This window comes from Bos mutus, chromosome 26, assembly GCF_027580195.1.
Source record: "Bos mutus isolate GX-2022 chromosome 26, NWIPB_WYAK_1.1, whole genome shotgun sequence".
Lineage (NCBI taxonomy): Eukaryota > Metazoa > Chordata > Mammalia > Artiodactyla > Bovidae > Bos > Bos mutus.
Window position 1 is genome coordinate 17,264,975 of NC_091642.1, and position 15,929 is coordinate 17,280,903.

A 15,929-nucleotide genomic window follows, 5' to 3' on the forward strand; every position below is an offset into this window, starting at 1 on the left:
GAAATCTCTAAAAATTATGTGTCTAGACCTGAAATGTGTCATTTCATTTAAGACAAATGTCTGTTTCTTGGCCCATCTTCTGCAGCAATGCCAAGGTCTCTCCCTGCCCTCTGGGCTGGCTGACGGGAGCCCTGGGTCATGGTTCCCGCATTAGCCACACCTCTAATGCTTCAACTGGCCGTCTCTTTACAAGTGCCTTAAATCTGTGTTCATTTTAAAGAAATCTGCATCCTTGTAGATTATTTTCCAAGTCATCCTCATATCATCCTTTAGCTTTTTCCTAGCAGCTTGTCCCTCGTAAGACCTTTCAGCAGCATTTGACTTCATTTTCAGAGAGTAACTCCGTGTACACTTAATATTTAAGCTGTGAAAGTGAAAGTCGCTCAGTCATGTCCGATTCTTTGTGACCCCATGGACTATACAGCCCATGGAATTCTCCAGGCCAGAATACTGGAGTGGGTAGTCTTTCCCTTCTCCAGGGGATCTTTCCACCCCAGGAATCAAACCCAGGTCTCCCGCATTGCAGGCGGATTCTTTACCAGCTGAGACACAAGGGAAGCACAAGAATATTGGAGTGGGTAGCCTGTCCCTTCTCCAGCAGATCTTTCTGACCAGGAAGCGAACCGGGGTCTCCTGCATTGCAGGTGGATTCTTTACCAATTGAGCTATCAGTGAAGCCCATTAGACGCGCACTAACCAACATAAGCAGTTGATCCCCGAGAATCTTATAAACATGATTGGTAGAAGAAAGGTAAGAGGGGCATGATGTGACCCACTTTTTAAAAAAGATTACATCTTCATTGATAAGAATTCATAGACCATACGATGACCCATTTGCACATGGTTTCCAGTATATTCACAGAGTTGTGCAGCCATCACCAGAGTCAGCTTGAGAACATTTCCATCGCCCATACTCACGGGCAGTCACTCGGTGCTCAGGATTCCATACTGAACAAGTGGTACCATCCTTTCCTCTGCAGTGAGCTCCTAGCATGGACTCTTGGTTGAATCATCATTTCTTGGTGCTACAGGAACAGCCTGAGAACACCAGGGTGAAGAGGGGAGGGTAAGACAGGGCTGAGAATGAGGCAGGGTTGAGGACCATGGCTCCATTAGGCCCAGGGAAGCAGCACGTGCCAGGAGGATTGAGGGAACCATGTGGGGCAAGTTGAAACAGCCCAACCATCCTCCAGAGGTCACCAGTGAAGCTTCTTTCTCCCTTTGAGGTTGCTGTCACCATGGCAGGTATTGAAACAACAAGAGTCCCTAAGCACCTACCAGGAGGGACGTTAGGCCTCAGATTCAGGCCCTCTTGTGAAGGCGGAGCTCTGCGGCCCGGGCCTCCCCAGCCTTTGCAGAATGGAGACACAGGACCTGGGCTCCTGGACTTGGAGGCTGTCTGCCACCCATCGAGAGGCCTGTCCCCGCTCTAAGGGTCAGAGCCAGAGCAGTGGTCCACAGCCCCTCGGGGGTCGTGTTTCGGCATGGTGTGTGTGTGTGAATCCATCCTGCCCCTGGCGTGACTTCTGGCTGAAAGGCTGTTCACTTCTCTCTGCAGACAAGGGGGCGGCGGCCAGCCTGGAGCAGAAGCTGAGGGAGGTGGACGAGGAGTGCAGGGTGGAGGAGCGCAGGCGTGTGGACCTGGAGCTCAGCATTGTGGAGGTGAAGGACAGCCTGAGGAAGGCGGAGGCCGGGCCCGTGACACTGGGCACCACTGTGGACACCACCCACCTGGAGAGCGTGAGCCCCCGGGTGAGTCCGGTGCCCCGTCCCCGTGGGCCAAGCACGGGATGAGCCATGCCTCCCCGCCCTTCACTCAGCCCTCGCTCTCCTCTGACCCCACAGCCCAAAGCGGCCACCCCGACTCCTGCCCCCGACTGTACCCCGGTCAACTCCGCAACTGCGCTCAAGAACAGGCCTCTGTCGGTCATGGTCACGGGCAAAGGCACCGTCCTCCAGAAAGCCAAGGTAAGCGGTCACTCCTGTGCTCTTTCAGGGCCCCCTGGAGGACAGAACTGTCACCAGGGTGGCGGGGCACCCGTCTGACCCAGGTGGCACTTTCCTCCTCTGAGCATAGGCTCTGAGGGAAGAGGCGGGAGGCTGGGACTTGGCTGTGTCTTTGGCCTTGACCGACCAGAAAGGTGCTTGCTTGGTTCTGTGTCCTTGCAAGTCCACTTGAGGGCGTGCAAATGCTCTGCGCTGCCCACGCGTGATTATCAGTAGATTCCGTGGGGGTGGGGGGAGAGGAGCAGCTCAGAGACAGAGAGGGGCTGGAGAGTTTTCCAATTTAAAAAGAACCTCAGTGATTCTGAAGGGCGTCTGTCAGGAAAACAAAAGCCGCAGATTCAGATGGGTGATGGGTTTGCCGGAAGCCACCCAGGCAACTGGCGGTGAGGGGTAAACGAGAGCAGATTTATCCCTGGGGGCTGGATGAGGAGCGTTATGAACCCTTGACTCATTTGTACAGTAAAGAGCATGCCTAGAGCTGCCTGTGTTTTTGGCAAATGCTGCTCCTTACCACAGGCAGCTCTCATTGCTGTCCTGCTTATTACCTGCTGGGAGTATTGTAAGACACCTGTACCAGTGACTGTGTATTAAATCCATGTAAGCACATGAGCACCGAGGCAGACGTCACTCAGCCTCTGTCTTGCTCCATGGCCTCAAAATCTCTGAACAGGGGCTCCAAGCAACAGGGAACACACGGGGGTTGAACCTTAATTGCTGTCTCTCTTCCTAGCTTCTTCTATGAATATGTAGGTTGGCTGCGGAGGATAACTAACTTTCTTCTCTTGGGGGGCGGGATGCTGGTGTTTGAATGGTACCCTAGGAATGGGAGAAGAAAGGAGCAAGTTAGGAAACGAACTTCATCTAAAGACTCTCCTGTCAATATGGACCTTGGTGACAATCCTGCTTCGTAACAGTCTTCGTTAAAGCAGCAACTCTGTAAAAGGGTGAGTCTGTTTACAAGAAAAAGGAAGAACTGGGGTTCTGTGAATGGAATACTTCGGCTAAGAGGAGGCTCTGTCCCTGTGCAGGGCCAAAGGAAATAATACAAGACTCTTGGAGACCCAAGTCTATTGGTTGTAAATAGGACATTGCTGTAGTTAGGGGTATTCTGTGTTTCTTCCTTGAAATTTTCATCAGTTGTTTTATCAGACTTTTTAAATGAAAAGTTTCTGATGTGGAGGCCTTGGTGGAGGAGAAATCGAGGTAGCAGGGCCTTGTCTCACTGATCACAGGGCCTTGGTGAGAGTATATCTCAACTCCTGACCGTCATCTCCTATCTGATACTTAAGCAGTGTCAGGGGTTAAACCGTCCTTGTCTTCAACTGTGTAAAAACCATCAATGGTTTTTTTTTTTTTTTTTTAAAGAAATGGTAATTGGGAAAATATTTGGGACCAAACTGAGGCACTGTTCCTGGTAAATTAAGGACTTTTTTCAGGCTAAAGTGGGCCTGAACCAATTGCTTTTAAATAAAAATTTTAAATGATGCTGTATTATATAGGGGGGGAAAATGTTTAAAATCCTGTAATTTAGAACAGTGAAAAGTGTCTTTTGAGATTTAACTGACTTTTTACATTACCATAGAAACAAGATTACCCTGTGTTTACAGATTCAGTCCCATGGAAAGGCCATTTTTAAGAGAAGAGTTATTTAATACAGTGCTCTCTTAGTCCCTGTTTTTTGAAGTTGTGCTTGATGTCCAGGCCCTTTCCAAGAAGAAAAAAGGGGGCAAATTTTGTTTCAGGTGGTCTCTTTTCTTAAAATCAACAGTGCTCTTGTTTGTGTTGCCTGTTTCTCTCCCAATGGCATTGTTAACACAGGTTAAAACATTTCATCTATCATCTCTGCCTCACTTCTGGGGGTTCTGAATCAGCGTTCTTTAACACTGGTTCCTGGGAACTAAAGGGCCTTCGAGTCTGCCTTGTCTTTCTATTCCCAGGGCATTTATTTCCTTTGTCATTAACACTTGGTGTCCCAAGTGGTGAGTTAGATTTTTTTAATAAAATGTTCATTGTATTTTGGGTTTTCTTGTATTTCATGGGATGACGTGGCAAGGCCTGGTAGACTTCTACTTCAAGGGGGAAACGTGGATATTTATACACTGAACTTCAAACTCTGTGAGTCAAAACATAGAATTACAAGGTGGGATCCTAGCAGGAGACTTTAAGCCTCCTTACATCAAGTAGCAGAGGTAAGGCCGAAAGATTTTATAATTATAATTAAGACTTGGGAAACATCTTTAGAAACTGATCATATATAAAAATGACTGAAAATCAATACGTTTAAACACACTCCTAGATAATTCTTAGGGGAGTAAAAATCATATCAATACTTGAAATGTTGCCTTAGTAGTAATAATTAAAAATGACAAAACCAAATTTCTGACTCATTAAAAAGACAGCCTACAGCAATAGTAAATGGCAGAACTGAAAAAAGAGGCCTCAAGTACCGATACTGACAGTCCTTTTGAATTACAAGAAAATACTATGAATATAGCAGCTTGAAAGTTTGAGGACTATATATTAATAGTTTTCATTTGAGAGAGCACAGCTCTGATACCAAAATTCCAACACAGAAAAACATTCCAATATATTATAAAAGACAATCTCATTTTTGAACATAAATTGAAAAAAAACTGTAAAATACTGGCAAGTGGAATTCAGCAGTGTTTAAAGAACCAGACGTTGCAACCAAATAGCATTTATCCACGAAATCAAAGGTGGTTCAACAAGTGAAAAATACAGATAGACATTTCATCATCTTAACGAGTCCAATGTGAAAAAACATCTCACAGGGAGCAGCAAAGCAAACCACAAATCTCAGGACTCCTGATAAACACTCTAATCCAGGAATAGAAGCAAGCGTTCCTTATCAAGTAATGCACAGAGAGTAGCAATGACAGAAACATCCTTTCAAGTCAAAAACCAGCTACGTTCCACTACTTGTTAAATCATCATTCTGGAGGTCCTAGACAAATGCAAAATGACAAGAAAAAGTAGTGTAAAATTTCAAAAGGAGAGACAAAACTGTCATTACTTGTAAATGCTGTCTTTCTAGAAAAGCAAAAACTAGAGCAGCTGGCTGGAATAAGGATCATTTGGAGAAAATAAAAGATTTATGATCTATCGGCAATGTTTAAGTTTTTACAAGGAGAACATATTTGTATATTACGTAATTAAAATAAAAGCCAGTTTCTTTAAAAAGAAAGAAAAAGGGTTAGCTGGGAAAAGATCACTTAAGGTTATCGTGTCAGGAATTCCCTCTTCCGATACTAGAACCCAGAAAGGGTTAAACTCCAGTGGCACCTTCGCTAGAAAAGGTTAAATTTTTTTCCCCCCAAGGGCTGAAACCTAAAAATAGCAACAGTAAGGTCTTTAATATGTAGGCTAGGCCCAGGGCCCAGTTTTGTGCGGTTTTTAAGTCCAGTTCAAATGGGACATCCAAATATCAACCCTGAGCCAGACAAAGAACCTATATTATGAAATGATTAAACTGCTGTTAATGTAAAAAGACAATGGAATTCTCTAGCAGCTATCGGCACCTACCGGGTGGGCACGTGACTCTGCTCTGATATTGCTTTTGCCTTGGCAGAAGGCGACGACTGGAATGGAAATAGCCCTTGAATGGAAATGACTGTCATGCACAGGGCTTGGCACACTGGACTTGTTTTTAACATCTAATAAAACCACGGTGATGACCTTCCAAGTACTTTTCTTTGCACCAGAAATCCTGAAGTTCTTAAAGCTAAGCAGTATTTAAATCAAAGTAGCCGTGAATGCCCATAAAACATCACATTAAAGGTATTTACATTAGAAATAAAAACTATGATAAAGTGTCTGGATTTAAATCAGAGCTCTGCAGAGGCTTCTACTGAAAACCAACTCCCAACTCGACCACCTGGGCAGAGAATTGATTTGTTAAGGACTGTGGGATAAGCAAATATCCAGTTCGCCGGAGAATATGCTATCTAAGCCTTTTTGCCATTTAGGGACAAATGCTCCTGTTAAATAAACACAACCAACGTCACTTCTTGAAATATTCCTTTTAAAACCAGGTATGAAAAACAAAACTAAAACCAAGGCAGCATAAGATCTCTATCTAAAAAAACCAACCCCTTCAAATCTCTTTGTTCTACATGGACTGAGTTTAAGAATTCTGCTCCTTTTTGACCCCCAAAGGGAGAGTAAGACAGGCACTCAAGAAACACCCCACAATGAACCCTCCTAAGTAAACACTAAGAAGCCTCTCGAAGGGAGTGCTGGTCAGCTTAGGTGGCCCCTCAAATCCAGGGCTGTCTGCATACTCAGCCCCTCCCCCTCAGGTAAAGAGCTGGTCAGTCTCCTTCCTGTCTGAGGCCTTTCCAAGTCCCACACAGGGATCCCGTCACCAGAACAAGTCACAAATGCCGCTCAAGCCCCTCTTCAAACTAAAAAACGAATCCATCTGGAGCATCTTCGGGGAAAGGCGTGTTGAAAAGCCCACCCTTCGTCCATCTTGAAATGCCACTGTCGAGTCAGGGGTCTGTCATCACTGCCTTCTCAGGCGTAACTGTCCCAGCAATGTCCTGTTTTGCCATCATCGTGGGTAACGTGAGCTTCAAACAGGCCATCAGAAGTCTCCAGGTTCCTCTGCTGCTCCTCGGGGGACACGCAGCAGACGGCACCAGCTCCACAGTGCACAATTAGGTCAGCAAAACATGTGATGAGTTCTCAGTGTGGTTGTGAGGGGGGCAACCAGCTGCTACCATGTCCCTGGGCAGCTCTGTCTGCAGCTGAGCCCTCTCTTCTCCCTGGGGCAGGACAGTGGGCAGGAGGGTTCAGACGGGGCTGGAGGCAGAGACCACAGACAGGGTGCTGTGCTGAGGGCAGGCTCCCTTTCAGCGCCCAGGGGGCCCAGGCCTTCTCTGTAGGCCCAGCCGGGAGGGGCGCGGTGGCTGCCCTCCTGCAGGCTCTCGGCTGGAGCCACGTGCCTTGAGGGCATCTCCTCTCAAGGCCCCTAGGAAAGAAGTGAACTTTGAGGACGTGAGGGTCTGAGTCCTCTTCTTTAACCAACTAGCAACCTTATGGGCCCCATTGTGCCTTGCACTTAGGCTAAGCCAAGCAGGAAGTGCCCCTCACAGCCCTCCCCGTATTAGGAAAACCACCTCTGCCAGGGCCTGCAAACGCAGGGCTCTAATGGGAAGCGTCCACTGGCTGCTGCTGGCTTTTCTACCTTTAAATTCATGAGAAGCAGCCGCCACAGGGGGCCTAGGAGGCTGTGCAACAATCGTTTTTCTATGTCTACTCTAGCCTCCTTCTCTCCTGCTGCTGCTGCTAAGTCGCTTTAGTCGTGTCCGACTCTTCGCAACCCCATGGACCTCAGCCCACCAGGCTCCTCTGTCCATGGGATTCTCCAGGCAAGAGTACTAGAGTGGGGTGCTATTGCCTTCTCCGCCTTCTCTCCTAGATGGTTACTAATTCTCTTCTCTCCTCAAACCTCCAGCACCTCCTCCGTGCCCTCACCCTCTGGTGAGCAAATAGAGACGCTCAAAAAAAGAACTCCCACCAACTTCCACTGCCCCATCCACCCACCCACTCGAACCTGTGCCCACATCCTCTGCCTGTGTTCCGGTTACTCTGTGTCCACTGTGCTCCTCCCTAACAGTCTCCCCAGAATTTCATCAGAGTGTGTTCCGTTCAGTCGCTCAGTTGTGTCTGACTCTTTGCGACCCCATGGACTGCAGCACACCAGGCTTCCCTGTCCATCACCAACACAATGAGCTTACTCAAAGTCATGTCCATCGAGTCAGTGATGCCATCCAACCATCTCATCCTCTGTCGTTCCCTTCTCCTCCTGTCTTCAATCTCTCCCAGCATCAGGGTCTTTTCCAAGGAGTCAGTTCTTCAAGTTAGATGGCCAAAGGATTGAAGCTTCAGCTTAAGCATCAGTCCTTCCAATGAATATTCAGGATTGATTTCCTTTAGGACGGCCTGGGTGGATCTCCATGCAGTCCAAGGGACTCTGAAGAGCCTTCTCCGATGCCACAGTTCAAAAGCATCAATTCTTTGGTGCTCAGCACCATCTAATACACTACATGCTGCTCTTACTGGTTGTGTCTTAGACTAGAACCCTCAGGAGGGCAGAGAGTCTCCGTGTCTTGTTTCCTGCTCTGTTCCTCTCACCCAGCATGGCACCTGGGATGTAGGGGCACCCACTGAATGTTTCATGTATGAATGAACCAATGACTGACTCCTTCCATCGATGCCCTAGAGCCTCCTTTGGTACACTCCTGGGGAACAGGAGGACTGAGAACACCACCCCAGCCCCTACATTGGAGCTGATGCCACACTCACGGTTCTTGCAGTGGGGGCCCTCCCAGCCACCCTGGCACTCGCAGCGGTAGCTCCCGTTGCGCAGGACACAGATGCCCTCGTTCATGCATGGGCTGGGTTTGCAGAGGTTAACTGGCCGCTTGGCTTCTGCAAGGGAGGACGGGAGGACGTGTCAGCAGACCCAGCCTGGGTCAGCCCTGCGGACCCTACCCTCACCCAGGACAAAGGTGAGGCCACCAGAGCAGGTGTCACAGTGGCTCTGTGGGCTCTTGAGCCACAGGTGAGCACACGGGTGGGCCCCAGCCTCCATTCAGCTTGCCTGCAGGCAAGCAGCCGCTTTCTTTAAGATGGGCTGAGCACACAGCAGTGCTTACTATCATTATTACGGCCACAGGCTTTTATTTATTTATTTTTTTTTAGCGGGCTCCAGCGGGCACCGCAGAACGCGAATACAGATGAAAGGCGGCCAGCGCCTGTCTGGGTTTACTCTGCCACAGGCTTTTAAAAAGGTGCAGAGAATGTTCCTAGTAAAAGGAGGCTTGAAGTCAGGCTAGCCTGGCTGTGTCTGTTCCTAGCAAGGTCAGTGCCATCCTGGGGTCTTAGTGGATATCCTAACAAATCTCTTCTTTTTAGGTGGGGTGCATACATTAAGTCTGGGGAGAGATGCTTGTCTAAAATTCTCTGCATCTTAAATGGGGACAGTTGTGTGTGCCTCCTGCAGGGTTCCATGTGACTATGGGATTTAGCACAGAGCCCGGCACATGGAAAGTCCCCGGTAGTTGGGAGGAGCTGCTGTCCCCATAGGGATGTCCATGAAGGCTCTGGCTGAGGTCCGCCCTTTGGAGGCAACCCCAAAGTTGCAGATTCCCCCACTCACCTCTACATATCCACTCGATGAGTGCATCCTGGTGGTGACTCAGGTCTACATAGGCTGCTGCGTGGATCAGGGCGTCACGGGGACCCGCAAGCCTCCGCAGTGCCTCCCTCAGGACGGGCCCCACACCCACCACCAAGACCGAGACGCCGTTGTCCCTCAGCTTCTGGGCCGGGACAGCCGCGTCCTCTACCCCACTCCCACCCGTGACCACCACCACCGCCTTGGGGACGCCAGGCCGGGCGCCGCCCTGGACCGTCATCACCTTGTCATAGATGTGCAGCAAGGCCGTGCCTGCTGAGCCCACCCCTCCCAGGTAGGGGGCCTGGCTCAGGGCCCGCAGCACTGCAGCACGGCTGAGGTGGGTGTCCAGCCCGAAGGCTGTCTGGACGCGGCCGCCGTACACCACCAGACCGATCTGCGTCACATCGGGGTTCACGTCAAACCAGAGGACACAGCTTCTCACGAAGCTCTGCATCTGGGCGAAGTTCTCGGGCCCCACTGAGACCGAGGCGTCCAGCATGAAGACCAGGTCCAGCGACTGGGCCTGGCAGCCTGTAGAATAAGCAAAGCGGCCCTCAGGGGGTAGCCGGGCGGTGGGGGCTGCTGCTCTGGGGTGATCAGAGCCCAGGTCAGCTGGTCTCCACTGCAGCATCCGGCCTCCACGCTCTCCTGGAAGAAAAGCAGGACACACGAAGGCTCAGCTAGACCATACTCCTAACCTCCCTGCTGGCAGCTGGGTGCGGCCATGTGATAGTTCTATCCGATGGGATGTAATGGAAAGTAACTGCAATTTCTAAGTTCTGTCCCCGAAAGCAAGCTGCTTGCCTTCCACTTCCCCTCTGCCCTCTTCCTGCTGTCTGAGAAACAGCAGCCCTGGAGTTAGCAGACAGCTGAACCATCCTGCCGGCCCAGGCTGCTTACCTCTGAACTGTGATGGGAGAGGAATAAACGACTACTGTCTGTAAGCCATGGGGCTCTGAGGCTCAATCTATACCCCAGGTGCCATGAACTGTATGGCAGGGGTGGTTTAGTCGCTAAGTTGTGTCCGATTCTTGTGACCCCATGGACTGTAGCCCACCAGGAGTAAAGTATGCAGTAAGAGGATCTGATTTACTGGTTTTTTAAAACAACTCTAGCATAAGAAGAGTCTGAGAAACCATCATAGCCAAGAGGAGTCTAAGAAGACAGGAAGACTAAATGTAAAATGTATCCTGGATGGGATCCTTGGAACAGAAAAAAGACATGAGGTAACAACTAAGGCAGTTGGAATAAAGTGCAGACTGTAATAAATAATGACCAACCATGCACAGAGGTTTGTATCGTTGTACAGGAGGCAGTGACCAAAACCATCCCCAAGAAAAAGAAATGCAAGAAGGCAAAATAGTTGTCTGAGGAGGCTTTACAAACAGCTGAGAGAAGAAGCAAAAAGTGAAGGAGAAAAGGAAAGATATACCCAACTGAATCCAGAGTTGTAGAGAATAGCAAAGAGAGATAAGAAGGCCTTCTTAAGTGAACAATGCAAAGAAATAAACAATAGACTGGGAAAGACTAGAGACCTTTCCAAGAATATTGGAGATACCAAGGGAACATTTCATGCAAAAATGGGCACAATAAAGGACAGAAATGGCAAGGAGCTAACAGAAGCAAAGAGATTAAGAGGTGGCAAGAATACACAGAAAAACTATACAAAAAAGGTCTTAATGACCTGGATAACCACGATGGTGTGGGTACTCACCTAGAGCCAGACATCTTGGTGTGTGAAGTAAAATGGGCCTTAGGAAGCAGTACTACCAATAAAGCTAGTGGAAGTGATGGAATTCCAGCTGAGCTATTTCAAATCCTAAAAGATGATGCTGTTAAAGTGCTGCACTCAGTATAGCAGCAAATTTGGAAAACTCAGTGGCCACAGTACTGGAAAAGGTCAGTTTTCATTCCAATCCCAAAGAAAGGCAATGCAAAGAATGTTCAAACAACTGTACAACTGCACTCATTTTGCATGCTAGCAAGGTAATACTCAAAATCCTTCAGGCTAGTCTTCAGCAGTACCTGAACCGAGAACTTACAGATGTACAAGATGGGTTTAGAAAAGGCAGAGGAACCAGAGATCAAATTGCCAACATTCACTGGATCATAGAGAAAGCTAGGAAATTCCAGAAAAACATCTGTTTCATTGACTACACTAAAGCCTTTGACTATGTGGATCACAACAAACTGTGGGAAATTCTTAAAGAGATGGGAATACCAGACCACTCTACCTGCCTGCTAAGAAACCTGTATGCAGGTCAAGAAGCAACAGTTAGAACCAGACATGGAACAACTGACTGGTTCCAAATTGGGAAAGGAGTACATCAAAGCTATATATTGTCACCCTGCTTATTTAACCTATAGGCTACTAGAGTACATCAAGAGAAATGCCAGGCTGGATGAATTACAAACTGAAATTACTGGGAGAAACAGCAACAACCTCATATATTCTGATACCACCCTAATGGCAGAAAGCAAAGAGCAACTAAAGAGCCTCTTGATGAGGGTGAAAGAGGAGAGTGAAAAAGCTGCCTTAAAACTCAAAAAACCTAAGATCATGGCACTCAGCCCCATCACTTCATGGCAAATAGAAGGGGGAAAGTGGAAACAGTGACAGATTTTATTTTCTTGGGCTCCAGCAGACAAGTGACTGCAGCCATGAAATTAAAAGATGCTCCTTGGAAGGAAAGCTATGACATATCCAGACATCATATTAAAAAGCAGAGATATCACTTTGCTGACAAAGGTCCAGATAGTCAAAGCTACAGTTTTGTGTGAGTTGGACCATAAAGAAGGCTGAGCACCAAAGACTTGATGCTTTTGAATTGCAGTGCTGGAGAAGACTCTTGAGAGTCCCTTGGACAGCAAGGTGATCAAACCAATCAATCCTAAAGAAAATCAGTCCTGAATAGTCATTGGAAGGACTGATGAAGTTGAAGTTCCAATACTTTGGCCACCTGATGGCAAGAGCCAACTCATTAGAAAAGACATGGATGCTGGGAAAGATTGAAGGCAGGAGGAGAAGGGGGCAACAGAGGATGAGATGGTTGGAAGGCATCACTGACTCAGTGGACATGAGACTGAGCAAACTCCAGGAGATGGTGAAGGACAGGGAAGCCTGGCGTGCTAGAGTCCATGAGGTTGCAAAGGATCAGACACAACTGAGCGACTGAACAACATCAATGTTGGTTCATTAATTGTGATAACTGTACCTGGTTAACATCTTACAAGAGGGACACTGGGGATGGAACACAAGTGAACTCGACCATTGTCACAGTTTTTCTGTGAATCTAAAACTATTTTTTAAAAAATCCTCTGGCTGCCAAGGGAAGATAAGACTGGAGGGGCACAGTGGAGGTGGGCAGGCAGAGTCCTGTCCTTCCCCCAGCAGGAGGGAATGTCTCACCATTGGTGAGAGTGACACCTGGGGCTGAGGAGCTGAAATCCACACGCAGCTTCTTTAGAGAAGTCCGGAGCCCTATGGAGGGTGTGTTTCACCTACTCCTGTCGCTGACCATGGGCCAGGCCCGCACCCCTGATGGGGATATCTACTCCCAGGTTCTGTTCTCCAGGGCACCCTCTAGTGGCAGGTCATGGAAATCAACATGGGTCATAGAACAGAATGATGTCAGAACGCATCTCAGGTAGAAATGACAAGTAGCATTTCAGGAAAGGCTTGGCTTGTTCTAGACGTTTATGCTTGTACAGGCACATGTGTGTACTGGGAATGCATTTCTTTCTTGCCAAAAAGAAACTGGGAAGCTGCTGTTCTAGAGTTACACTTAGTAGATTCAGAGCTCCTTATTAACTATAACAATAAAAATTAATAAACAGCAATGCCTGCAATTCTGAGTGCACACTCTGAGCTTACTCTGCACTAGTGTGCATCTTGCTCGCCCTAAGTAATCCTCATAAAAGCCCCTCAGGAGGTGCTACTATTTGCCAGATTGTGGTGACCAGAAAAATGAGAAGATTAGACAGCATCACAACTCAGGGGACATGAATTTGAGCAAACTCTGGGAGACAGTGGAGGACAGAGGATCCACAGGGTTGCAAAGAGTCAGACATGACTTAGCGACTAAACAACAACAAAACTGAGAAGTTACTCATCACAAGGCTAGTTTATGAAAAAAATAAAGTGGGGCTGTGGCTCCAGCCTGCATCAGAGGCCCTGGTTAAATCCCTACCAAAATGTGGAAGGTTCTACCACTGGCCGGCTGTCCCGCAGCTGGCACGGGTGTGGGGATGGTCCCTACCTGGGCGTGGCTGGCTGCACAGCTTGCCCTGAAGTTTTGGGATTTGGTCGAATAGGTCCTGTGGGCTGGTGTAGGTCAGCACGCGCTCCGGGCCGCCAGTGATCATCTCCAGTTCCGCCCGCACGTCCTCGCTGCCCACACCCAGCAGGAGCAGCTGCCGGGCCCTCACGAAGCCCGCCGGGCCGGCCACCTCATCCTGGGAGCGCGCCTCGGTCATCAGGACCACCGCCCGTCGAGGCTGGTCCAGGCCTGTCCTGGGGGCACTCCCGAAGCCGCGCTCTGCCACCTGCTGTAGGGCCCGGCCCGTCAGAGTGGCGCCACCGTCGAAGGGCAGACCGTCGAGGCTCCGAATCAGGTCTGGCACATCCTGATACTCGCCCACTGGCACAGCCACGGTCAGCTTCGCGCCGTAGAGGGCCACACCCACGCGCGCTTGGGAGTCTCGGGTCAGCGCTGCCCGCACAAACCGCTTCACGAAGGCCTTGGCCCGCTGGAAGCCCTCCAGGGTGGTGTCTGCTGAGCTGGCCAGCAGGAACAGGACGTCCACTCTGCACTCCAGGCTCAGATTCAGAGCTGCCGGGACACAGCTGCCGTCACCCTGGGGAGCATGCAGACCACCGTCCCACCTGGGATGCCCAACCCCACGTGGGGCTGAGCCACCCACCTCCTAGGAGAGGGATGGGGTCATGACACTGAGGCTCCAAAGGCTAGTGACCAGAGCCCATCACCGAATTAGACAGGGCTCCCCGGTTCCCACCCAGGGTCTTGCTCTCACCTCTTTTTCAAGAGAAAAATAGAATCTATACTCTTCCCCCACTATGGTTAGTACTTCCTGTGTCCTGTTGGAGAAATCTTTGTCTACCCCCAAATCATGACAGTAGGCTCCTTATGTTTTCTTCCAGAAGCTTCACAGCTTTGCTCTCTACAGTTAAATCAACGATCCATCTGGAATTGATTTTTGTATAACTTGTGAGGTAGGGGAATCAAGACATACTTTTTCCCAAATAAGTCTCCAATTGACCTAGCATGACAGTTTTTAAAAAGTTATTATTTAACAAGTCCCATACTCTGTGTCAAGCACTGTGTTGAGCACTTTATGTACAGAATGTTATTGCAAACTCCATAACCACAGGGCAGTAAAGTCAATTATAATCTTCACAGTTTTAAAATCAAGACAGGTCAAGGCTTCTCATTCCTCTTCTGGAAGAGGGGAGATGGGACACTGCCCAGAAGCATGAACCTGATGGGCTGGCTCCAGCCTACAGCTGGGCTCCCTGATGCCCACAGATCAAGCGGTGGCCATTCTAAAGCTAAGAAGCTAGGGGCCGTGTCCTACCCAACCCCCCCACCCAAGTTATACCCTGGAGCCCTCAGGGTTATCATCTGAGACATAAGCTCAGTGGTGTACTTCAAATGCACTAACTCCTGGGCCAGTTCCTACCTAGTGGCTAACAGGGTTGCAGACAAAGAGCAGGAGCCCGGACTCCACTGCCCTCCAATAACTGAAGTCTGGGAAGTCCCAGGCACACGTACCGCAGTTGGCTTCCCCTCCAAAGGCTGGTGGGCAGAGGCAGTGGTACCTGTCTGGTCCTTCTGGAACACACGTGCCTCCATTCTGGCAGGGCTGTGAATCACAGGGGCCTACCAGAGAGATGCCTGTTAACAGCCTGGCACATCTGCCCAGAGATGGAAGGGCTTTGGCCACCCTGCCCCACCAGGGCCCAGCCCCTTCCTTTCCTGGGATGCACTAGGAAATTGGTCTTAACACCTGTAGCAAAGATGGGAAGGACAGCCAATGAGGGGTTAGGGTGTGGGAAGTAACAGATACTCAGTGGTGGGCTCAGTTAATGCTCTGTGTGAAGCACAGGCTCACTGCGGATCTGCCAATGCGATCTGGCTCTGATACTGGGAGCACATGTTATAGACTGAGTTATGTCCCCACACACACCCATTCATATATTGTTGTTGTTCAGTTACTAAGTCTTGTCTGACTGTTGTGAGCCCATGAACTGCAGCATGCCAGGTTTCCCTGTCCTTCACTATCTCCCAGAGTTTGTTCAAACTCATGTCTGTTGAGTCAGTAATGCCATCCAACCATCTCATCCTCTGTCACCTCCTTCTCCTCCTGCCTTCAATCTTTTCCAGCATCAGGGTCTTTTCCAATGAGTCCACTCTTAGTATCACGTGGCCAAAGTATTGGAGCTCCAGCTGAAGATGGTGAAGGATGGTGAAGGTGGGGTGGTGAAGTTGAAGATTTTTTAAAACTATGAATTTTTAAAACTGTAAAACTATGAAGATTTATTCATTCAGTCCTTCCAGTGAATATTCATTTGTAGGATTCGACACCCCCAATACCTTAAAAATGTTAATATATTACTTAGTGGTCACATGATTATAATTAAAGTGTATACTTTTGAAAGGTAGGAATTGAGAGTAACTGTTGGTGATGGACAGGG

General features: G+C 48.8%; 2 protein-coding genes across 4 annotated transcripts in view; one reads left to right on the top strand and one right to left on the bottom strand.

Moving 5' to 3' along the window:
- The window catches only part of AFAP1L2 (actin filament associated protein 1 like 2), a 141,971-nt gene extending 138,608 nt beyond the window's left edge, over nucleotides 1-3,363 (top strand). For all 3 annotated transcript variants that reach the window (XM_070364043.1, XM_070364041.1, XM_070364042.1), the window contains 3 exons: nucleotides 1,559-1,752; nucleotides 1,846-1,968; nucleotides 2,828-3,363. In XM_070364043.1, coding sequence (XP_070220144.1) covers nucleotides 1,559-1,752; nucleotides 1,846-1,968; nucleotides 2,828-2,854 — 344 coding nt within the window. In that variant the 3' untranslated portion in view covers nucleotides 2,855-3,363. The remainder of the gene's footprint in view (nucleotides 1-1,558; nucleotides 1,753-1,845; nucleotides 1,969-2,827) is intronic.
- Nucleotides 3,364-3,727: 364 nt separating this feature from the next.
- The window catches only part of VWA2 (von Willebrand factor A domain containing 2), a 45,687-nt gene continuing 33,485 nt past the window's right edge, over nucleotides 3,728-15,929 (bottom strand). Inside the window, exons 10-14 of the mRNA XM_005900290.3 lie at nucleotides 15,007-15,114; nucleotides 13,474-14,046; nucleotides 9,194-9,745; nucleotides 8,338-8,463; nucleotides 3,728-7,000 (exon numbers count right to left, since the gene is read on the bottom strand). Coding sequence (XP_005900352.2) covers nucleotides 6,882-7,000; nucleotides 8,338-8,463; nucleotides 9,194-9,745; nucleotides 13,474-14,046; nucleotides 15,007-15,114 — 1,478 coding nt within the window. The 3' untranslated portion in view covers nucleotides 3,728-6,881. The remainder of the gene's footprint in view (nucleotides 7,001-8,337; nucleotides 8,464-9,193; nucleotides 9,746-13,473; nucleotides 14,047-15,006; nucleotides 15,115-15,929) is intronic.